This window comes from Tachyglossus aculeatus, chromosome 21, assembly GCF_015852505.1.
Source record: "Tachyglossus aculeatus isolate mTacAcu1 chromosome 21, mTacAcu1.pri, whole genome shotgun sequence".
Classification (NCBI taxonomy): domain Eukaryota; kingdom Metazoa; phylum Chordata; class Mammalia; order Monotremata; family Tachyglossidae; genus Tachyglossus; species Tachyglossus aculeatus.
The window spans coordinates 39,522,691-39,547,389 of record NC_052086.1 but is presented as its reverse complement, the minus strand read 5'-3'; the positions used below and the strand labels follow the sequence as shown (position 1 = coordinate 39,547,389).

At 44.2% G+C, this 24,699-nt stretch overlaps 1 protein-coding gene across 1 annotated transcript in view; it reads left to right on the top strand.

Annotated features, from left to right (window-relative positions):
* CCDC60 (coiled-coil domain containing 60) overlaps nucleotides 1–24,699 on the top strand; it is a 189,706-nt gene that overhangs the window by 94,193 nt on the left and 70,814 nt on the right. Inside the window, exons 2-3 of the mRNA XM_038763713.1 lie at nucleotides 1,335–1,412; nucleotides 7,264–7,343. Of these exons, the coding sequence (XP_038619641.1) occupies nucleotides 1,335–1,412; nucleotides 7,264–7,343 (158 nt within the window). The remainder of the gene's footprint in view (nucleotides 1–1,334; nucleotides 1,413–7,263; nucleotides 7,344–24,699) is intronic.

Here is a 24,699-nt window from a genome sequence, read left to right as displayed (position 1 = left end):
GGCCTCAGTTCCCTCATCTGCAAAATGGGGATTCAATAACCGGTTCTACTTCTGACGTAGACCGTGAGCCCCAGGTGAGACCTGATTATCCTGTATAATGATAATAATGATGGCATTTATTAAGTGCTTACTATGTGCAAAGCACTGTTCTAAGTGCTGGGGAGGTTACAAGGTGATCAGGTTGTCCCACGGGGGGCTCACAGTCTTCATCCCCATTTTACGGATGAGGGAACTGAGGCCCAGAGAGGTCTTGCCCAAAGTCACACAGCTGATAATTGGTGGAGCTGGGATTTGAACCCATGACCTCTGACTCCAAAGCCCATGCTCTTTTCCACTGAGACACACTGCTTCTCTATATCTGTATCTACCCCAGCGCTTAGTACAGTGCTTGCCACATAGTAAGTGCTTAACACAATTATTATTATTAAATGCCATTTTTAAAATGTGCATATTGTGCAGCTGGATGGTTCAGCAAGTTTGAAGATGGGGTCCCCAACTTTACTGTTGACCTTGGGTGGGTCACTTCACTTGGATTTACGTGGCTTAGTGGAAAGAGTGCGGGCTTGGGAGTCAGGGGATCTGGGTTCTAATTCTGACCCCTGCCACTTGGCTGCTGGGCAAGCCACTTAACTTCTCTGTGCCTCAGTTACCTCATCTGGAAAATGGGGATTAAGACTGTGAGCCCCACGTGGGACCCCCTGATTACCTTGTATCTACCCCAGTGCTTAGAACAGTGCTTGGCACATGGCGCTTAACAAATACCACTATTATCCAGCACTTAGTACAGTGCCCGACACACAATAAGCGCTAAACAAATACCATGATTAGTATTCCCTGTGCCTTAGTTCCCTCATCTGTCAAATGGGATTGAATACTGTGAGCCTCATTTGGGACAGGGACTGTGTCCAACCTAATTAGCTTGTATCTACCCCAGTGCTTAATAATAATAATAATAATAATGATGTTGGTATTTGTTAAGTGCTTACTATGTACAAAGCACTGTTCTAAGCGCTGGGGGGAATGCAAGGAGATGAGGTTGTCCCGTGTGGGACTCACAGTCTTAATCCCCATTTTACAGATGAGGGAACTGAGGCACAGAGAAGTGAAATGACTTGCCCAAGGTCACACAGCAGACATGCGGGGGAGGCGGAATTCGAACCCATGACCTGTGACTCCCAAGCCCGCGCTCTTTCCACTGAGCCACGCTGCTTCTCTTAGCAGAGTGCTTGGCACATGGTAAGTGTTTAACAAACACCACAATTATTATTATTATTATTACCAGTAATTTTCAAGTGGCCGGCCAGCCTAACGACCCATTTTACTTTATTTTCTAGGAAGAGAAGGATGAAATCAGCCCATGTCTCAGCCCGGTTGCCCAGGAACTGGAAGGAGTGAGAGTTATCAAGCCCAAGGTGAGAAAATAAAACTGGGGAGTCCTCAACATCCATCACGTTGGGGCGTTCTTGCTCTTAGGGTGTCGTGAGCCTTTATTCCTCCTGCCTAAATTCTGGCGGGTAGATAACTTCAGCTTCAATCGTTAACCCCAATGCCCTGAACATTCCTTCTCCAGGACGGAATGGGTTCATTTTTCTTTTTTAAAGGCTCTATCCCAGCTCCCAGTGTGAAGTCATCACCGTTACTGTTCGATTTTTCCCCCCACCCGAGGGCTGGGAGCAGAGAGCGGATCATGCTCCTCCATCGTTTACTTAATTCAATCAACCAATCGATCAATCAATCGTATTTATTGAGCGCTTACTGTGTGCAGAGCACTGTACTAAGCTCTTGGGAAGTCCAAGTTGGCAACATCTAGAGACAGTCCCTACCCAACCAGTGGGCTCACAGTCTAAAAGGGGGAGACAGAGAACAAAACCAAACATACTAACAAAATAAAATAAATAGAATAGATCTGTACAAGTAAAATAAATAAATAAATAGAGTAATAAATATGTACAAACATACATACATATATACAGGTGCTGTGGGGAAGGGAAGGAGGTAAGGTGGGGGGATGGAGAGGGGGACGAGGGGGAGAGGAAGGAAGGGGCTCAGTCTGGGAAGGCCTCCTGGAGGAGGTGAGCTCTCAGTATGGCCTTGAAGGGAGGAAGAGAGCTAGCTTGGCAGTTGGGATTAATTAATTATTAATTAATTAATAATGGCATTTATTAAGCACTTAGTGCAAAGCACTGTTCTAAGCGCTGGGGAGGTTACAAGGTGATCAGGTTGTCCCACGGGGGGGCTCACAGTCTTAATCCCCATTTTACAGATGAGGTCGCTGTGGCACAGAGAAATGAAGTGACTTGCCCAAAGTCACACAGCTGACAATTGGAGGAGCTGGGATTTGAACCCATGACCTCTGACTGCAGAGCCCGTGCTCTTTCCACTGCGCCATGCAGCCATGACAACCATAGCCCATCGGTTTGCCGGAGCGAGCGTGTGTGCTTGACAGACTGTAGACAACACCACTATCCTCCCTGTCTCACAAGCCCAGAACCTTGGCATTATCCTCAACTCGTCTCATTTAACCAGTGTGACCATGAGAAGCAGCGTGGCTCAGTGGAAAGAGCACGGGTTTGGGAGTCAGAGGTCATGGGTTCCAATCCCAACCCCACCACTTGTCAGCTGTGTGACTTTGGGCAAGTCACTTCACTTCTCTGTGCCTCAGTTACCTCATCTGTGAAATGGGGATTAAGACTGTGAGCCCCATGTGGGGCAACCCGGTTACCTTGTATCTACCCTAGCGCTTAGAACAGTGCTTGGCACATAGTAAGCACTTATCAAATGCCTTTTTTGAGAAGCAGCGTGGCTCAGTGGAAAGAGCCTGGGCTTTGGAGTCAGAGGTCATGGGTTCAAATCCCTCCTGTGCCAATTGTCGGCTGTGTGACTTTGGGCAAGTCACTTCACTTCTCTGTGCCTCAGTTACCTCATTTGTAAAATGGGGATTAAGACTGTGAGCCCCCCGTGGGACAACCTGATCACCTTGTAACGTCCCCAGCACTTAGAACAGTGCTTTGCACATAGTAAGCGCTTAGTAAATGCCATTATTATTATTTAGCCCCCACATGCGGTCTGTCACCAAATCCTGTCAGTTCTACCTTTACAACACCTCTGAAATAGTCTCTTTCCTCTCCATTCAAACTGCTTCTACTCTGATCCAAATACTTAGCCTACCCTGCCTTCATTTATTCTGATCACTTGACACCTGTCCACATGTTTTGTTTTGTTGTCTGTCTCCCCCTTCTAGCCTGTGAGCCCATTGTTGGGTAGGGACCATCTCTATATGTTGCCAACTTGTACTTCCCAAGCGCTTAGTACAGTGCTCTGCACACAGTAAGCGCTCAATAAATACAATTGAATGATAGAATGAATGAATGACCCTCCTCACTGACCTCCCTGCCTCCTGTCTCTCCCCACTCCAGTCCATACTTCACTCTGCTGCCCAGATCATTTTTCTACAAGAAGCGTTCAGTCTTGTGGCTCAGTGGAAAGAGCACGGGCTTTGGAGTCAGAGGTCATGGGTTCAAATCCCGGCTCCACCAACTGTCAGCTGTGTGACTCTGGGCAAGTCACTTAACTTCTCTGGGCCTCAGTGACCTCGTCTGTAAAATGGGGATGAAGACTGTGAGCCCCTCGTGGGAACAACCTGATCATCTTGTAACCTCCCCAGCGCTTAGAACAGTGCTTTGCACATAGTAAGCGCTTAACAAATACCATCATTATTATTATTATTATTCCTCAACTGATTGTGTTCAATGAATCATATTTATCAAACTCTCACTGCGCTCTTGGGAGAGTACTATAAAACAGAATTAGTAGACATGTTCCCTGCTCACAAGGAGCTTACATTCTTAGAGGGGGAAAGAGACATTAATAAAAAATTACGGATCTGGACATAAGAACCTCAAGAACCTCCAGGGGTTGCCCATCCACCCTGGCATTCATTCATTCATTCATTCAATCGTATTTATTGAGCGCTTAATTTGTGCAGAGCACTGGACTAAGCACTTGGGAAGTACAAGTTGGCAACATATAGAGATGGTCCCTACCCAACAATGGGCTCACAGTCTAAAAGGGGGAGACAGACAACAAAACAAAACATGTGGATAGGTGTCAAGTCATCAGAATAAATTGAAGTAAAGCTAGATCAATCAATCAATCAATCAATCAATCAATCGTATTTATTGAGCGCTTACTATGTGCAGAGCACTGTACTAAGCGCTTGGGAAGTACAAATTGGCAACACATAGAGACAGTCCCTACCCAACAGTGGGCTCACAGTCTAAAAGGGGGAGACAGAGAACAGAACCAAACATACCAACAAAATAAAATAAATAGGATAGAAATGTACAAGTAAAATAAATAAATAAATAAATAAATAGAGTAATAAATATGTACAACCATATATACATATATACAGGTGCTGTGGGGAAGGGAAGGAGGTAAGATGGGGGGATGGAGGGGGGACGAGGGGGAGAGGAAGGAAGGGGCTCAGTCTGGGAAGGCCTCCTGGAGGAGGTGAGCTCTCAGCAGGGAGATGTTCATCAGCAGATGAACATCATTAACCAAATAAATAGAATAGTAAATATGTACAAGTAAAATAAATAATCAATCTGTACATATATACAGGTGCTGGGGGGAGGGGAAGGAGGTAGGGCGGGGGGATGGGGAGGGGGAGAGGAAAAAGGGGGCTCAGTGTGGGAAGGCCTCCTGGAGGAGGTGAGCTCTCAATAGGGCTTTGAAGGGAGAAAGAGAGCTAGCTTGGCGGATGTGCGCCAAGAGAAGCAGCGTGACTCAGTAGGAAAGAGCACGGGCTTTGGAGTCAGAGGTCATGGGTTCAAATCCCGGCTCTGCCACTTGTCAGCTGTGTGACTTTGGGCAAGTCACTTAACTTCTCTGTGCCTCAGTTCCCTCATCTGTAAAATGGGGATGAAGACTGTGAGCCCCACGTGGGACAACCTCATCACCTTGTATCCCCCCAGCGCTTAGAACAGTGCTTTGCACATAGTAAGCGCTTAATAAATGCCATCATTATTATTATTATGTGCGGAGGGAGGGCATTCCGGGCCAGGGAGAGGACGTGGGCCAGGGGTCAACGGCGGGACGGGAAACAACGAGGCCCAGTGAGGAGGTGAGCGGCGGCAGAGGAGCGGAGGGTGCAGGTTGGGCTGGAGAAGGAGAGAAGGGAGGTATCAAACAAAAACTCCTCACCCTTGGCTTTAAAGCAGTCCATCACCTTCCCCCCTCCTACCTCATCTCACTACTCTCCTTCGACAACCCAGCCTGCATACTTTGCCCCACTGATCCTAACCTTTTCACTGTGCCTCATTCTCACCTATCTCACCGCCTTCCCCTAGCCTATATAATAATAATGATGCCATTTATTAAGCACTTACTATGTGCCAAGCACTGTTCTAAACGCTGGGGAGGTTACAAGGTGATCGGGTTGGCCCACGGGGGGCTCACAGTCTTAACCCCCATTTTGCAGATGAGGTAACTGAGGCACAGAGAAGTGAAGTGACTTGCCCAAAGTCACACAGCTGACAATTGGCGGAGCCGGGATTTGAACCCATGACCTCTGACTCCAAAGCCCATGCTCTTTCCAGTGAGCCACGCTGCTTCTCTATATCTTACCTCTATATATTCTCTATATAATAATAATAATGGCATTTGTTAAGTGCTTACTATGTGCAAAGCACTGTTCTAAGCGCTGGGGGGATACAAGGTGATCAGGTTGTCCCACGGGGGGCTCACAGTCTTAACCCCCATTTTACAGATGAGGTAACTGAGGCTCCGAGAAGTGAAGTGACTTGCCCAAGGTCACACAGCAGACATGTGGCGGAGCAGGGATTCGAACCCATGACCTCTGACTCCAAAGCCCATGCTCTTTCCACTAAGCCACGCTGCTTCTCTATCCTACCTCTGTCCTAGAATACCCTCTTTCCTCAAATCCAGAAAACTATTCCTCTCCCCACTTTCAAAGCCTTATCGAAGGACCATCTCCTCCAAGAGGCCTTCCCTGACTAATAATAATAATAATAATAATAATAATGGCATTTGTTAAGCGCTTACTATGTGCAAAGCACTGTTCTAAGCCCTGGGGAGGTTACAGGGTGATCAGGTTGTCCCACGTGGGGCTCCCAGTCTTCATCCCCATTTTACAGATGAGGTAACTGAGGCCCAGAGAAGTGAAGTGACTTGCCCAAAGTCATACAGCTGACAATTGGAGGAGTCGGGACTTGAACCCATGACCTCTGACTCCAAAGCCTGGGCTCTTTCCACTGAGCCACGCTGCTTCTCAAATCCAGAAGACAATTTCTCTCCCCACTTTCAAAGCCTTATTGAAGGACCATCTCCTCCAAGAAGCCTTCCCTGCCTAAACCCTACGTTTTCTCTTTATCATCATCATCATCATCAATCGTATTTATCAATTTATTTATTGATAAATCATATTTATCCACTCCCTTCTGCATTGCCCTGACTTGCTCCCTTTTTACCCCCTCTCCCAGCCCCACAGCACTTCTGTACATATCTGCAGCGTGGCTCAGTGGCAAGAGCCCAGGCTTTGGAGTCAGAGGTCATGAGTTCAAATCCCGGCTCGGCCAATTGTCAGCTGGGTGACTTTGGGCAGTCACTTGACTTCTCTGTGCCTCAGTTATCTCAACTGTAAAATGGGGATTAAGACTGTGAGCCCCACGCGGGACAACCTGATCACCTTGTAACTTCCCCAGCACTTAGAACAGTGCTTTGCACATAGACTGTGAGCCCACTGTTGGGTAGAGACTGTCTCTATATGTTGCCAATTTGTACTTCTCAAGTGCTTAGTACAGTGCTCTGCACATAGTAAGTGCTCAATAAATACGATTGATGATGATAGTAAGTGCTTAATAAATGTCATTATTATTATCTGTCATGTACTTATTTGTGTTGACGTCCGTCTCCCCACCTCTAGACTGTGGGCTTGTTGAGAGCAGGGAATGTGTCTATTTATTGTTGTATTGTATGCTCCCAAGTTCTTAGTACAGTGCTCTGCACACAGTAAGCACTCAATAAATACAATCGAATGAACTAAGGTCCTCTGACTCCTAGGCCCACTAGTAAAAGCAGAAACAAACACAAGACACAACCATCTCAACTGATAGAACAGTGCTTTGCACACAGTAAGCACTTAATAAATGCCATAAAAAATAAAACTGCTTCTGGACTATATTGTTACCTCCCGCTGTCATTTGGCAAACTTTTCATTCAACCCCCATTGTTTTCCCTTAGGTTCCTAAGCCTCCTTTGCAGAAAGTTAAATCCCGGGAGAAAGAAATGACGGACCTCAAGAGAGATCTCCGCTACACCAGGTAAGAGAACTTCGCCTCACGAGGAACTCATCTGGGGCGGCTTCGGAAAGAAGGAAGGCAGATATTGGTTTATTTATTTTATTTTATGGTATTTGCTAAGCACTTACTATGAACAAAACTCTGAGGTAGACGCAAGTTAATCAGATTGGACACAGTCCCTGTCCCCCATAGGGCTCACAGTTTTAATAATAATAATAATAATAATGATGGTGTTTGTAGAGCACTTACTATGTGCAAAGCACTGTTCTAAGCGCTGGAGAGGTTACAAGGTGATCAGGTTGTCCTACGGGGGGCTCACAGTCTTAATCCCCATTTGACAGATGAGGGAACTGAGGCACAGAGAAGGTAAATGACTTGCCCAAAGTCACACAGCTGACAATTGGCAGAGTTGGTATTTGAACCCATGACCTCTGACTCCAGAGCCCGGGCTCTTTCCACTGAGCCACGCTTCTTCCCTAAATAATAATGGCATCATTAAGTGCTTATTATGTGCAAAGCACTGTTCTAAGTGCTGGGATGGTTACAAGGTGATCAGGTTGTCCCACGGGGGGCTCACAGTCTTCATCCCCATTTTTTACAGATGAGGAAATGGAGAGGCAGAGATGTGAAGTGACTTGCCCAACAGCATGGCGTAGTGGACAGAGCCCGGGCCTGAGGGTCAGGAGGTTATGAGTTCTAATTCCGCTCCGCCATTTGTCTGCTGTGTGACTTCGGGCAAGTCACCTCACTTCTCTGGGCCTCGGTTCCCTCATCTGTAAAATGAGGATTGAGACTGTGAGCCCCACGTGGGACAGGGCCTGTGCCCAACCCGATCTGGTTGTATAATAATGTTGGCATTTGTTAAGCACTTACTATGTGCAAAGCACTGTTCTAAGCGCTGAGGGGGTACAGGGTGATCGGGTTGTCCCACGTGGGGCTCACAGTCTTAATCCCCATTTTACAGAAGAGGTAACTGAGGCTCAGAGAAGTGAAGTGACTTGCCCAAGGCCACACAGCAAGTCGGAAGTCGAACCCATGACCTTTGACTCCCAGCCCGTGCTCTTTCCACTGAGCCACATTGCTTCTCTCTTGTATCCACTCCAGCACTTTGTACAGTGTCTGGCACATAGTTAAGCTCTTAATAAATACAATTTTATTATTATTATTACTATTATCATTATTATTATTAGTAGTAGTATTATTATTGAAGCAGCGTGGCTCAGTGGAAAGAGTGCGGGCTTGGGAGTCAGAAGTCGTGGGTTCGAATCCTGCCTCCCCCACATGTCTGCTGTGTGACCTTGGGCAAGTCACTTCACTTCTCTGTGCCTCAGTTCCCTCATCTGTAAAATGGGGATTAAGACTGTGAGCCCCACATGGGACAACCTCATCTCCTTGTGTTCCCCCCAGCGCTTAGAACAGTGCTTTGCACATAGTAAGTGCTTAACAAATACCAACATTATTATTATTATTATCATTATTACTATTATTATTATTATTATTAATATGGGGCAGCCATCTGGTCACCCAAAGCCAATGCGATAATTAAATTAATAATTAATTAATGAGAAAATCTGATAATGACGATGGCATTTATTAAGCGCTTACTATGTGCAAAGCAAGAAGAGTGTTTGGCACGTAGTATCAAGAGTGTGAGCCCCAGGTGAGGCAGTGACCGTGTCCAACCTGATTACCTTCTATCTACCCTAGCATTTAGAAGAGTGCTTGGCACATCGTAAGCACTCGAGAAGCAGCGTGGCTCAGTGGAAAGAGCCCGGGCTTTGGAGTCAGAGGTCATGGGTTCAAATCCCGGCTCCTCCAGTTGTCAGCTATGTGACTTTGGGCAAGTCACTTCCCTTCTCTGGGCCTCAGTTACCTCATCTGTAAGATGGGGGTTAAGACTGTGAGCCCCCCGTGGGACAACCTGATCACCTTGTAACCTCCCCAGCACTTAGAACAGTGCTTTGCACATAGTAAGCGCTTAATAAATGCCATTAAAAACAGTCACTTCACTTCTCTATGCCTCAGAGCTAGCTCTCTTCCTCCCTTCAAGGCCCTGCTGAGAGCTCACCTCCTCCAGGAGGCCTTCCCAGACTGAGCCCCTTCCTTCCTCTCCCCCTCGTCCCCCTCTCCATCCCCCCATCTTACCTCCTTCCCTTCCCCACAGCACCTGTATATATGGATATATGTTTGTACATATTTATTACTCTATTTATTTATTTATTTATTTTACTTGTACATTTCTATCCTATTTATTTTATTTTGTTGGTATGTCTGGTTTTGTTCTCTGTCTCCCCCTTTTAGACTGTGAGCCCACTGTTGGGTAGGGACTGTCTCTATGTGTTGCCAATTTGTACTTCCCAAGCGCTTAGTACAGTGCTGTGCACATAGTAAGCGCTCAATAAATACGATTGATTGATTGATCTGTAAAATGGGGATTAAGACTGTGAGCCCCACGTGGGACAACCTCATCACTTTGTATCCCCCCAAGCACTTAGAACAGTGCTTGGCACACAGTAAGTGCTTAAAAAATACCATCATCATCATCACTTAACAAATACCACAATTATTTAGAGTAAGCGCTTAACAAATGCCAATTATCGTCTTTGTTAATCACCAAACTAAGCACCCATGTAGTGGCAAAATAATCAGATTGGACACAGTCCTGGTCCCAGGAGAGGCTCAGAGCCTAAGTAGAAGGGAGAATGGGTATTTATTCCCCATTTTACAGATGAAAAAACTGAGGCACAGAGAAGTGAAGTGACTTGCTCAAGGTCACAAATGGGGTGGCTTTTCCCACTGCACGACAGAAATAAAATCAAAGTGAAAAATGGTTGTTCAAAAAACAAAAGGCACTTCGATAAGTTAAGACCTGAGGGTCAGAATCCACCAGCAGATGAATATGAATCAGCAAAGTTTTGCCATAATAAAAAAAAGTCAACAGTGATACTAAGGTGCTAGAACAGAAGTGTTCCCGGAAACTAATAATTCTGCTTTTTCTTGCACTTGTCAAATCTGTGCTAGACTGGAGCCAGCTTTGGGGGTCACCTTTATCAATCGGTGGTAGTTATTGAGAGCTTATTGCGTGCAGAGCACTGTACTGTTTGAAGGAGTCCAATACAGTAGGGTTTGGTAAGACAGGATACCTGCTCATAGGGAACTGAAAACAAATTACAGCTTGTGTAAATGGTATTTATTTATTTATTTATTTATTCATTTATTTATTTATATATTTATTTATTTGTCTGTCTATCTATTTATTTATTTATTTATACTTGTTTATTTATTTATTTGTATTGATGTTTGTCTCCCCCTCCAGACTGTAAGCTCGTGGCGGGCAGGGAATGTGTCTGTTTATTGTTCTATTGTACACTCCCAAGCGCTTAGTACAGTGCCGTGCACACAGTAAGCGCTCAATAAGTATGACTTTATGAATATGTAAATTAGTACTGTGGGGCTTGGGGTGGACTGTCAGAGTTAGAGACCCAAGGTAGCTCTCTTCCTCCCTTCAAAGCCCTACTGAGAGCTCACCTCCTCCAGGAGGCCTTCCCACACTGAGCCCCCTTTTTCCTCTCCCCCTCCCCATCCCCCCTGCACTACTTCCTTCCCCTCCCCACAGCACCTGTATATATATTAGTACAGATTTATTACTCTATTTATTACTTGTACATATTTTCTATTTATTGTGTTAATGATGTGCATATAGCTTTAATTCTATTTGTTCTGACGATTTTGACACCTGTCTCCATGTTTTGTTTTATTGTCTGTCTCCCCCTTCTAGACTGTGAGCCCGCTGTTGGGTAGGGACCGTCTCTAGATGTTGCCGACTTGTACTTCCCAAGTGCTTAGTACAGTGCTCTGCACAAAGTAATCGCTCAATAAATACGATTGAATGAATGAACGAATGAATAAGTGATGCAGAAGGGAGGGGAGAGAGGGTGGGGAAATGAAGTGGTATTCAGGGAAGGGGTTTTGGAGGAGATGGGATTTTGATAGGGCTTTGAAGATGGGAGAGTGGGTTTTTTTATATTAATATCTACCTCCCCCGCTCTAGACTGTAAAGTCATTGTGGACAAGGAATGTGTCTGTTTATTGTTATATTGTACTCTCCTAAGCCTTTAGTATAGTGCTCTGCACAAAGTGCTCAATAAATATGACTGAATGAATGGTCACACAGCACATAGTGGAGCCGGAATTAGAGCTCTGATTTACAGGCCTGTGCTCTTTCCACTAGGCCACCCTGCTTCCCTAAAAGCCAAATTCATCATTCAGCACAGTGAACGGAGCAGGAAGGAGAGGAGAAAGATAGGGAAAGGAGATCCCTCCTTTAACACGGAACTAAAGCAGCAAGAAGCAGCATGTCTCAATGGAAAAAGCATGGGCTTTGGAGCCAGAGGTCATGGGTTCAAATCCCAGCTCCACCAGTTGTCAGCTGTGTGACCTTGGGCAAGTCACTTAGCTTCTCTGTGCCTCATCTGTAAAATGGGGGTTAAGACTGTGAGCCCCATGCGGGACAATCTGGTCACCTTGTATCCTCCCCAGCGCTTAGAACAGTGCTTTGCACATAGTAAGCACTGAACAAATGCCATCTTTATTATTATTATTATTAATTAACTAAAACCAAGACTTCAGTTCACGAAGGCTTGGGATTAGAATCTATTTACAACCCTTCCAAGAGAAGACACCAACTTTGGGCTGGAAGAATATTTGGAAAGGGTCTTCTACAAAGCCAAAATGGTAGCCTCGGTGTACGTTTTGGAAAAGCTCTCCTGACGCCGTGCAGACTTTGCAGAATGCGGAGGGCATTTGGTTCAAAGTCGTGAAGGGTAAGATGGAAAACGACATCTGATTAGCAGTAGAACATCCTGTTTGACTAGTCCTCTATCTCAGTGCTCCTCAAGAGCTCAGACAAGGGGAAGGAACGGGAGGTAGGAGGAAAGTTTGGGGAGGGAAAAAAGGCTTCGACTTTCAAAAGCACTGGGCCGTTTCCAGAGGAAAAGGAGGTCGTTGGTTGCTGTTCATTTGAGAAAGGAATTTAAACCATAGCTGGTGCCCAGTATTAAATGAGGTGTGTTATTAACGAAAACGTACCTCCTCCACGTCTGAAGCCATCCAGTCCTGGGTAGAAGCGCCACCACTGTCTCTTGCATTATTATTTAATACTTCAACCTACTCGCAACTGAGTAGCGTCAAGCCCCGTTTTCACGGCCAATTGAACACGACGCTAAAAAGAATAAAAATCTAACTGCTTCTTTTTTCGGCTGTTCTGCCATATGTTCTGTTCTACCAAGCAGCCTAAATCCTGCTCAGGGCATTTTTCCTAGTTGAAGTTGACACTAGAGGTGTTTTGCTTGGGTTGACTCTTTATTCTTGTGACATATTTCCTCCAGAGCGTCTAGCGTTCCTAAATTTAATGTGTGGGGTTGAAAAACAACAACATTTTTGGCAACTCTACGGCAAGTCGTGGGTCGCAAAGAGATGATTTACCCATGGTAGGGTTTAGTTACAGGCTGCTGCAAATAAACGGTGAAGTATTAGCATTGTCGGATCGCAGCGGGAAACAGATTATGCAAGTGTTTTCCACCAGGTCTGGAGAGCTAGCTTCTGAACAGCATTGAGGAAAACAGCAGGAACTAACACAAGGGAAGTAGTAATAATAATCCTTATTAATAATAATGGTATTTTTTTAAGCGCTTACTAGGTGCCTAGCACTGTTTTAAGCGCTGGGGTAGATACAAGGTATTCAGGTTGTCCCACGTGGGGCTCACAGTCTTAATCCCCATTTTACAGATGGGGAAGTGACTTGCCTAAGGTCACACAGCAGGCGTTTGGGAGAGTCGGGATTAGACCCACGTCCTCTAACTTCCAGGCCTGTGCTCTTTCCACTAGGCCACGCTGCTTCTCTAATTGTGGTCAGTCAACTGGTTGTTGTTATTGAGCACTTACTTTGTGCAGAGCACTGTACTAAGTGCTTGGGAGAATATAATGTAACAGAGATAATAATGATAACGTTGTGGTCAGGGAATGTGTCTATTGTACTATAATAATAATAATGGCATTTATTAAGTGCTTACTATGTGCAGAGCACTGTTCTAAGCACTGGGGAGGTTACAGGGTGATCAGGTTGTCCCACAGGGGGCTCACAGTATTAATCCCCATTTTACAGTTGAGGTAACTCATGCACAGAGAATAATAATAATAATAATGGCATTTATTAAGCACTTACTATGTGCAAAGCACGGTTCTAAGAAATGGGGAGGTTACAAGGTGATCAGGTTGTCCCACAGGGGGCTCACAGTATTAATCCCCATTTTACAGTTGAGGTAACTGATGCACAGAGAATAGCACTGTTCTAAGCAATGGGGAGGTTACAAGGTGATGAGGTTGTCCCACAGGGGGCTCACAGTCTTAGTCCCCATTTTACAGATGAGGTAACTGAGGCACAGAGAAGTGAAGTGACTTGCCCAAAGTCACACAGCTGACAGTTGGCGGAGCCAGGATTTGAACCCATGACCTCTGACTCCAAAGCCCGGGCTCCATCCACTGAGCCACACTGCTTCTCATGCTTCTCAGGCATGTGGTGCCAGGATTAGAATCCAGGTCCTTCTCACTTCCCGGTCCTTGCTCTTCACTAGGCCGCTTGCTTTCAGTAGCTATTCTCCCTCGAATTCAGATTTTAACGATCTGGCCTGTCAGAGAGGGGAGGGAGACCATTGCAGAAGGAAATCAATCAATCAATCAATCAATCAATCGTATTTATTGAGCGCTTACTGTGTGCAGAGCACTGTACTAAGCGCTTGGGAAGTACAAGTTGGCAACATATAGAGACAGTCCCTACCCAACAGTGGGCTCACAGTCTAGAAGGGGGAGACAAAGAACAAAACCAAACATATTAACAAAATAAAAGAAAGAGAAAAGATATGTACAAGCAAAATAAATCAATAGGGTAATAAATCCATCCAAACATATATCCATATCAATCAATCAATTGTATTTGTTAGATGCAAGGTTGAAGTTATTTTCTCATGTGGTTTGATATTATTACCATTGAAATGCTAATACATAAAATTATTTCAGTATTTTCAAGTTCCTTACAGAAACTTCTGACATTTTAACGAAACACAAATAAATCATCCAACAATGGGTCAGTGTTCCATAATGGTAAATGACTTAGAAATAATGACTTTAACAAAGAAATGGCAGCATTTAATTAGATATAAGTACACCAGAGGAGGAAAAAAATACTAACTTACCAGTCAGATCCACTTGCAGTTTGGTTGAGTCTTTAGCTGCATCAATACAGGGGCCTTTGCTCTTCTAATGCCAACCTTCTCATCATACCTCAATCTCATCCATCTCGTCGCCACCCTCTTGCCCACATCCTGCCTCTGGCCTGGAATGCCTTCCCTCCTCTTCTCCAACCCTCTCCCCCTCTTCAAAGCTTTATGGAAGGCACATCTCCTCCGAGAAGCCTTCCCTGACTAAGCCCCGCGTTTTCTTTTCTTCAACTCCCTTCTCCCATAGCCCTGACTTGCTCCCTTTATTCATCCCCTTTACGTTGCCAACTTGTACTGCCCAAGTGCTTAGTACAGTGCTCTGCACACGGTAAGCGCTCAATAAATACGATTGAATGAATGAAATCCCCCCCGCCCAGCCTTACAACACTTATGTCCATATCTCTCATTTCTTTATTTCTATTAAAATCTGTCTCCCCCTCTAGACTGTAAGCTCATTGTAGGCCGGGAATGTGTCTGTTCTGTTGTTATATTGTTTTTCATTCATTCATTCAATTATATGTGTTTATTTATATTTATATTTACTCATAAATTATATCTAATGTATATATTAAATATATAATGTTTATATTCATTCGATCATATTTATTGAGTGCTTACTGTGTGCAGAGCACTGTACTAAGCACTTGGAAAGTCCAATTCGGCAACAGATAGAGACAATCCCTACACAACAACGGGCTCACAGCCTAGGAGGGGGAGACAGACATCAATACCATCAAAATAGATAAACAGAATTATAGATATATATGCATCATTAATAAAATAATAATAATAATAATAATAATAATTTTGGTATTTGTTAAGTGCTTACTATGTGCAAAGCACTGTTCTAAGCACTGGGGAGGATACAAAGTGATCAGGTTGTCCCATATGGGGCTCACAATCTTAATCCCCATTTTATAGATGAGGGAACTGAGGCACAGAGAAGTTAAGTGACTTGCCCAAAGTCACACAGCTGACAAGTGGCAGAGCTGGGATTTGAACCCATGATATGTGCAATTATATACAAATATATATTGAGTGCTTACTATGAGCAAAACACTGTACTAAGTGCTTGGGGGAGTAAATACAACAATCAAGCAATCGTATTTATTGAGCGCTTACTGTGTGCAGAGGACTGTATTAAGCGCTTGAGAAGTACAAGTTGGCAACATATAGAGACAGTCCCTACCCAACAGTGGGCTCACAGTCTAGGAACAATAAGCAGACATTCCCCGTATTTCACTCTCCCAAGCACTTAGTACAGTGCTCTGCACACAGTAAGAGCTCAATAAATACGATTGAATGAATGAATGACATACAAGGGCTCTGTGACTTAACTTCACAAACGTTATGGTATGAAAGTTACAGACGTCTTCAGCGTCTCAAAGGAATAGCCAGGAATTGGGCCGCTCCGAGTTTGCAAGTTTGGACTGCAAAGCATATTTTGGACTGAAAAGCATATCGTCCAACCCGTTTCCCTCCTCAAATTCCTCCTCACACCAGCGACTTATTAAAGCATTGCAGATCTGCAGCCATTCCAGAGTTTTAGCAAGCTTCCCTCACACATCTCACCGCGCCAGAGCGGTCGAATGAAACGAGAAGCGCGGAGTGGCTGACTGTCTGATCGTCTGCCGTATGCCACTGTCTCTTCTTAGGTCTTAAATTAGAAGTGGGGGGCATATATGAGAGGCCGCGTGTCTTGTGGAAAGAGCCAGGGCATGGGAATCAGAGGACCTGGGCTCTAATCCTGGCTCCGTCACTTGCCTGCTCTGTGACTTTAGGCGATTCACTTAATCAATCAATCATTCTTTCACTCATTCATTCATTCATTCATTCATTCAATCGGATTTCTTGAGCACTTACTGTGTGCAGAGCACTGTACTAAGCGCTTGGGAAGTACAAGTTGAGAAGCAGTGTGGCTTAGTGGAAAGAGCCCGGGCTTTGGAGTCAGAGGTAGTGGGTTTGAATCCCGGCTCCGCCACAAGTCTGCTGTGTCACCTTGGGCAAGCCACTTAACTTCTCTGAGCCTCAGTTACCTCATCTGTAAAAATGGGGATTAAGATTGTGAGCCCCACGTGGGCCAACTTGATCACATTGTAACCCCCCCAGCGCTTAGAACAGTGCTTTGCATATAGTAAGAGCTTAACAAATGCCATCATCATTATTATTATTATTATTACAAGTTGGCAACATCTAGAGACAGTCCCTACCCAACAGTGGTAACAAATGCCATCATCATTATTATTATTATTATTACAAGTTGGCAACATCTAGAGACGGTCCCTACCCAACAGTGGTCTCACAGTCTAGACGGGGGAGACAGAGAACAAAACAAACCATATTAACAAAATAAAATAAATAGAATAAATATGTACAAGTAAAATAAATCAATAAATAGAGTGATAAATACAACAAACATATATACATATATACAGGTGCTGCGGGGCAGGGAAGGAGGTAAGGCGGGGGGGTTGGAGAGAGGGAGGAGGGGAACAGGAAGGAGGGGGCTCACTCATTCAGTCATATTTATTGAGCCCTTACTGTGTGCAGAGCACTGTACTAAGCGCTTGGAAAGTACAATTCGGCAACAGGTAGAGACAGTCCCTACCCAACAACAGGCTCACAGTCTAGAAGGGGGAGACAGACAACAAAACAAAACAAGTAGACAGGTGTCAATACTGACAAAATAGATAAATAGAATTATAGCTATAAACACAATCAGTCCATGGTATTTATTAATAATAATAATAAATGTGGTACTTTTTAAGTGCTTGCTCTGCGCCAGGCACTGTACTAAGCGCTGGGGTAGATACGAGGTAACAGGGTTGTGCACAGTCCCTGTCCCACATGGGGCTCACAGTCTTGTGAGAAGCGGCGTGGCTGTGACAAGCAGCGTGGCTGTGAGAAGCAGCGTGGCTCAGTGGACAGAGCATGGGCTTTGGAGTCAGAGGTCATGGGTTCGAATCCCAACTCTGCCTCATGTCTTCTGTGTGACCTTGGGCAAGTCACTTAACTTCTCTGAGCCTCAGCTACCTCATCTGTAAAATGAGAATTAAGACTGTGAACCCCCCTTGGGACAACTTGATCACCTTGTATCCCCCCAGTGCTTAGAACAGTGCTTTGCACATAGTAAGTGCTTAACAAATGTCATCATTATTATTATTTTATTTAATCCCCATTTTCCAGATGATGGAACTGAGAGCCCCAATGAGAGCTCACCTCCAACAAGAGTCCTTCCCAGACTGAGCCCCCTTTTTCCTCTCCTCCTCCCCATCCCCTCGCCCTACCTCTTTCCCCTCCCCACAGCACCTGTATAGATATTTGTACAGATTTATTACCCTATTTATTTTACTTGTACATATTTACTATTCTATTTATTTTGTTAATGATGTGCATTTAGCTTTAATTCTATTTGTTCTGACGACTTGACACCTGTCCACATGTTTTGTTTCGTGGTCTGTCTCCCCCTTCTAGACTGTGAGCCCGTTGTTGGGTAGGGACCGTCTCTATATGTTGCCGACTTGTACTTCCCAAGCGCTTAGTCCAGTGCTCTGCACACAGTAAGCGCTCAATAAAGACGATTGAATGAATGAATAAATGAACTGAGGCCCAGAGAAATGAAGCGACTCGCCTAAGGTCGCACAGCAGACATGTGGCAGGTCCGGGATTAGGACCCAGATCCTCCTGATTCCCAGCCTCTTGCTGTACCCGTGAGGCCATGTTGCTTCTCCATGGTATTTATTGAGCGAGAGAATACAACAGAGTTGGTGGACACATTCCACAGTGGAACTTCTCTGTTGCCTCAGTTTTCTTATCTGTAAAATGGGGATTCAGGAGCTGTTCTCCCCCCTTCTCAGACTGAGCCCCATTTGGGACGGGGACTGGGTCAAACTAATTATCTTGAATCTATCCCAGCGCTTAGCACAGTGCATATAGTAAATGCTCAGCAAATATAATAATAATAATAATAATTAAGAGGAGAAATAGGGATTCAATCCCAATTCTCCCCCCTACTTAGACTGTGAGCCCCATGTGGGATAGAGACACTATCCGGCCTGATTATCTTGCAGCGTGGCTCAGTGGAAAGAGCCTGGGCTTTGGAGTCAGAGGTCATGGGTTCAAACCCCTGCTGCGCCAATTGTCAGCTGTGTGACTTTGGGCAAGTCACTTAACTTCTCTGGGTCTCAGTGACCTCATCTGTAAAATGGGGATGAAGACTGTGAGCCCCCCGTGGGACAACCTGATCACCTTGTAACCTCCCCAGCGCTTAGAAGAGTGCTTTGCACATAGTAAGCGCTTAATAAATACCATTATTATTATTATTATTATCATCTACCCAAGCCCATAAAGCAGTACTTGAGGCATAATAAGTGCTTAACACAGCTCTTTGTACAGTGCTCTGCACACAATAAATACGATCGAATGAATGAATGAATGAGGAAGAACATAATCCAGGAGCAGAAAAAGGAGATTTGGTGGAGGAAAAGGAAGAGGAGAAATGAAACTTATTAACGGTGTGGTTAGGTTGTCGACCTGCCTACGGTAGTTTTGATGCTCAGAAATTAAAACTCCATCAATCAATCAATCAATCAATCGTATTTATTCAGATCAGTTACCTAGAAACCTGGGCCGTTGTGACTCTTTGCCTCCTAGCAAAAATCCTTCTAATTGCTGCTCTGGCACTTAGCAGTTTTTTGTTTTGCTTTGTTTTGTTTTCGAATGCAGAAAAATGCTCCTCTTACAAAAGCGATGACTCAAGTCAATTCGCGACCGTGGCAGAGACGCTTATTTGAGTGCCTGGATGTCTGAATCATTACCTCTGCCATCATTCGGAGGGAAAATGGCTGTTTTAAGTTTTCAGTATCATTTCTGCTTTTCACGTTGTTCATTTGAGTCTCAGTTGACATTCTGATGGGAAAAGCTCTGAGGGTGTGTGTGTTTGTGTGTATATTGGAATCTAAAAAGAAAGACTGTGTGCTCCTCTTATGAGGTTTTACTATCAATCTGAGCATGACATATTGTAATGCTTTTTACCTAACAATAAATGACACATTCCCTTTGGCGATTTAAGCAACACAGTCGTTTCAGTGATGTTTAATGGCAGAAGGAGTTACATGTAGGAAAAAATAACTTTCCAAATGATGCAAAGAAGTCATTTCATTTGCTCATTTCCTCCAGAAACATGTCAGCCTCTGTTTCCCTGGGAAAAGGCCTTGCATATCCACCTGCTAGGTTCATTCCGCCTCATACTTAGAACTCTGGAGTAAGAGACAGTTCCCGATAAGAGTAATAATGACCGCTCTTGCTGTTCCTTAAAAGACAGAGATACGGTTTTTATCCACGATAACAATACCATAGCTTCCAAAAGCATTTTCATTTGAGGATTCATGCTCCTTCACCATAGAAGGAAGCAGTGTGGCCCAGCGGAAAGAGCAGTGGAACAGTGCTAATAATAATAATAATAATAATGATGGTATTTGTTGGGGGTTTTTATGGCATTTGTTAAGCGCTTAGTATGTGCAGAGCACTGTTCTAAGCACTGGGGGGGTTACATGGTGATCAAATTGTCCCATGTGGGGCTCACAGTCCTAATCCCCATTTTACAGATGAGGTAACTGAGGCTCGGAGAAGTTAAGTGACTTGCCCAAGGTCACCGAGCAGACATGTGGCAGAGTCGGCATTCGAACCCATGACCTCTGACTCCAAAGTTTCTTAAGCACTTACTATGTGCAAAGCACTGTTCTAAGCGCTCGGGAGGTTACATGGTGATCAGGTTGCCCCACAGGGGGCTCACAGATTTAATCCCCATTTTACAGATTGTCACTGAGGCACAGAGAAGTGAAGTGACTTGCCCAAAGGCACACAGCCACTGACAATCGGCAGAGCAGGGATTTGAACCCATGACCTCTGACTCCAAAGCCTGTGCTCGTTCCACTGAGCCACACTGCTTCTCAGTAGTAGAAGGAGCACAGACATGAGAGTCAGAGGACCTGAGTTCTAATCCTCGCTCCGTCACTTGTCTGTGCTGGGTGATCTTGGACAAATCACTTCATTTTTCTGGGCCTCAGTTCCCTCATCTGTAAAATGGGGATTGAGACTGTGAGCCCCACGTGGGACAGGGACTGTGTCCAATCCAATCTGCTTGTATCCACCCCAGTGCTTAGTACAGTGCCTGGCACACAGTTAAGCACTTAACAAATGCCATTATGATGGTGATGATTATTATTATTATTCTCTGAACCTCAGTTCCCTGATCTGTAAAATGGGAATTCAATCCTGGTTCTCCCTACCACTTTGTCTTGTGAGCCCTATGTGGGATAGGGTCTGTGTCTGACCTGATTATCTTGTATCTTCCCCAGAGCTTAGAACAGTGCTTGACACATTGAAATGCTTGACAAATATCATTACTATTATGATTATCATTATTATTATTTTCTGTGCCTCAGTTACCTCATCTGTAAAAAATGGGGACTAAGACTGAGCCCTATGTGGAACAGGGACTCTGTCCAGCCCGATTATAGCAATAATAATAATAATTTTGGTATTTGTTAAGCGCTTACTATGTGCCAAGCACTCACTGTTCTAAGCACTGGGACTGTGAGCCCTCCGTGGGACAACCTGATCACCTTGTAATCTCTCCATCGCTTAGAACAGTGCTCTGCACATAGTAAGCGCTTAATAAATACTATTATTACTATTATTATTATATAAGGCAATCAGGTTGGACACAGTCCCCGTTCCACATGGGGCTCACAGTCTCAATCCCCACTTTACAGATGAGGTAACTGAAGCACAGAGAACTTAAGTGACTTGCCTAAGGTCACACAGCAGACAAATGGCAGAGCTGGGATTAGAACCCATGACCTATGATTCTCAAGCCCAGGCTATTGCCACTAGGCCATGATTATCTTGTGTCTACCCCAACACTTAAACAGTGCCTGACACATAGATGTGCTTAAAAATATCGTTATTATTACTGTTATTATTATCATTATTATTATTATTATTATTTTCAGTGCCTCCATTCCCTCATCTGTAAAAAAAATGGGGACTAAGACTCTGAGCCCCATGAGGGACAAGGACTGTGTCCAGCCTGATTATCTTGTATCTACCCCAGCACTTAGAACAGTGCCTGTCTCTATATGTTGCCAACTTGTACTTCCCAAGCGCTTAGTACAGTGCTCTGCACACAGTAAGCGCTCAAGAAATACGATTGAATGAACGAATGAATGCTACATAGAAGTGCTTAACAAATATCATCATTCTTACCATTATTATTATTATTATCATTATTATTCTCTGTGCCTCAGTTACCTCATCTGGAAAAAAATGGGGCTTAAGACTATGAGCCCCATGTGGGTCAGGGACTGTGTCCAACCCAATTAGCTTGTATCTTTGAAGCAGCGTGGCTCAGTGGAAAGAGCCTGGGTTTTGGAGTCAGAGGTCATGGGTTCGAATCCTGCCTCCGCCACATGTCTGCTGTATGATCTTGGGAAACTCACTTCACTTCTCGGAACCTCAGTTACCCCATCTGTAAAATGGGGGTGAAGACTGTGAGCCCCACGTGGGACAACCTGATCACCTTGTAACCTCCCCCGCAGTGCTTAGAACAGTGCTTTCGCACATAGTAAGCGCTTAACAAATGCCATCATCATTATTATTATTATTATTATTATCTACCCTTGTGTTTAGTCCCTGGCACATAGTAAACACTTAACAAATACAATAAAAAAAACGAAAGAGAGAAGTTTGTAAGTGTAGTATCCTGGTTAAGCCAGGAGCACTAGGAAATCCAGAGAAAGCCAAACAATGTAATAATAACGATAATAATAATAACTGTGGTATTTGCTAAGTGCTTACTATATTCCAGGCACTGTATTAAGCACTGGGTTGGATACAGACAAATCAAGTTGGACGCAGTCCCTGTCCCACAGGGGCTCCCAGCCTCAATCCTCATTTTACAGCTGAGGGAACTGAGGCACAGAGAAGTGACATGACTTGCCCAAGGTCACACAGCGGACAAGCAGTGGAGGCAGGATTAGAACCCGTGACTTATGGACAAGACCCCTGGGACGGCCCTGTGTTTGGTGTGGTATCCCAGCAAGACCAGGAGATGTTGCATTTGGGAAATTCAGGACAAGCTTTCACTGAACAGGGAATAGAACAGACCCCTGGGAAGATTCCAAGTTTAATAATAATAGTAATGTTGGCATTTGTCAAGCGCTTACTATGTGGCAAGCACTGTTCTAAGCACTGGGGGGATACAAGGTGATCAGGTTGTCCCACGTGGGGCTCACAGTCTTATTCTCTATTTTACAGATGAGGTAACTGAGTCCCAGAGAAGTTAAGTGACTTGCCCAAAGTCACACAGCTGACAAGTGGCAGAATCGGGATTAGAACCCATGACCTCTGACTATCAAGTCCGTGCTCTTTCCACTGAGCCATGCTGCTTCTCTGATGTTTGATGAGGATGATCACTGTACTGGAAAGAGCATGGACTTTGGAGTCAGAGGTCAGGGGTTCACATCCCGGCTCTGCCAATTGTCAGCTGTGTGGCTTTGGGCAAGTCACTTCACTTCTCTGTGCCCCAGTTACCTCATCTGTAAAATGGGGATGGAGACTGTGAGCCCCCGTGGGACAACCTGATCACCTTGTAACCTCCCTGATGCTTAGAACAGTGCTTTGCACATAGTAAGTGCTTAATAAATGCCATTATTATTATTATTATTATTACATGTTAAGTGCTTACTATGTGCAGTGCACTGCAGTAAATGATCAATCAATCAATCAATGGTATTTATTGAGTGTTGCTATGTGCACACCACTGGACTAAACACTTGGGGAGTCCAGTACAACAGAATTAGCAGACATGTACCCTGCCCATAACAAGCTTGCAGTCTAGAGGGGGAGACAGTCATTAACACAAATAAATAAGTAATTTATAATCTATAATTTAAAGATATGGACACGTCAGTCAATCATATTTACTGAGCACTTACTAGAGGGGGAGACAGTCATTACTACAAATAAGTAATTTATCATCTATAAGTTAAAGATACAGACACAGGTCAGTCAGTTGTCTTTATTGAGCACTTACTAGAGGGGGAGACAGTCATTACTACAAATAAATAATTTATAATCTATAAGTTAAACAAATAAATAAGTAATTTATAATCTATAAGTTAAAGATATGGACACAAGTCAGTCAATCATATTTACTGAGCACTTACTGTGTGCGGAGCACTGTAGTAAACACTTGGGAGAGTACAGTGTAGCAACAAACAGACACGTTCCCTGAAGAATCACAGTCTCGTCGTGACAGTCTCTTTTCCGAACCCCAACTTATTCATTCATTCATTCAATCGTATTTATTGAGCACTTACTGTGTGCAGAGCACTGTACTAAGCGCTTGGGAAGTACAAGTTGGCAACATATAGAGACGGTCCCTACCCAACAGTGGGCTCACAGTCTAGAACTTATGACAAAAGTTTAGCCCAACTCTTTCATATGACAAGAAACGCCACTAATCTCACGGGGTAAGAATGGAAGGGCTGATTTAGTAAACCTTCATCATCATCATCATCATCATCATCATCATCAATAGTATTTACTGAGCGCTTACTATGTGCAGAGCACTGTACTAAGCGCTTGGGAAGTACAAATTGGCAACATATAGAGACAGTCCCTACCCAACAGTGGGCTCACAGTCTAACAGGGGGAGACAGAGAACATACCAAACATACTAACAAAGTAAAATAAATAGAATAGATATGTACAAGTAAAATAAATAAATAGATAAATAATAAATAATAAATAATAAATAAATAAATAAATAAATAGTAAATAGTAAATAAATAAATAAATAAATCATCATCACAGGTTACAATTAACAGATGATCTTGACACCAGAAAAACGGGAGAGAGATTTAAGGAACAGAGAGTTGGCCGTAAACCCAGAATCGCCTTGCCATTTATCACCTGCACCAGACGCTCTCAAGGCTTACTTTTGGGTAGCCTCCCACTCATCTAATCCTAGAAAAGAATTTGCCACCGCAAATCGTTAGCACTCGGAAAACCTTTTCAATTTGCCGGCTGACAAAGAT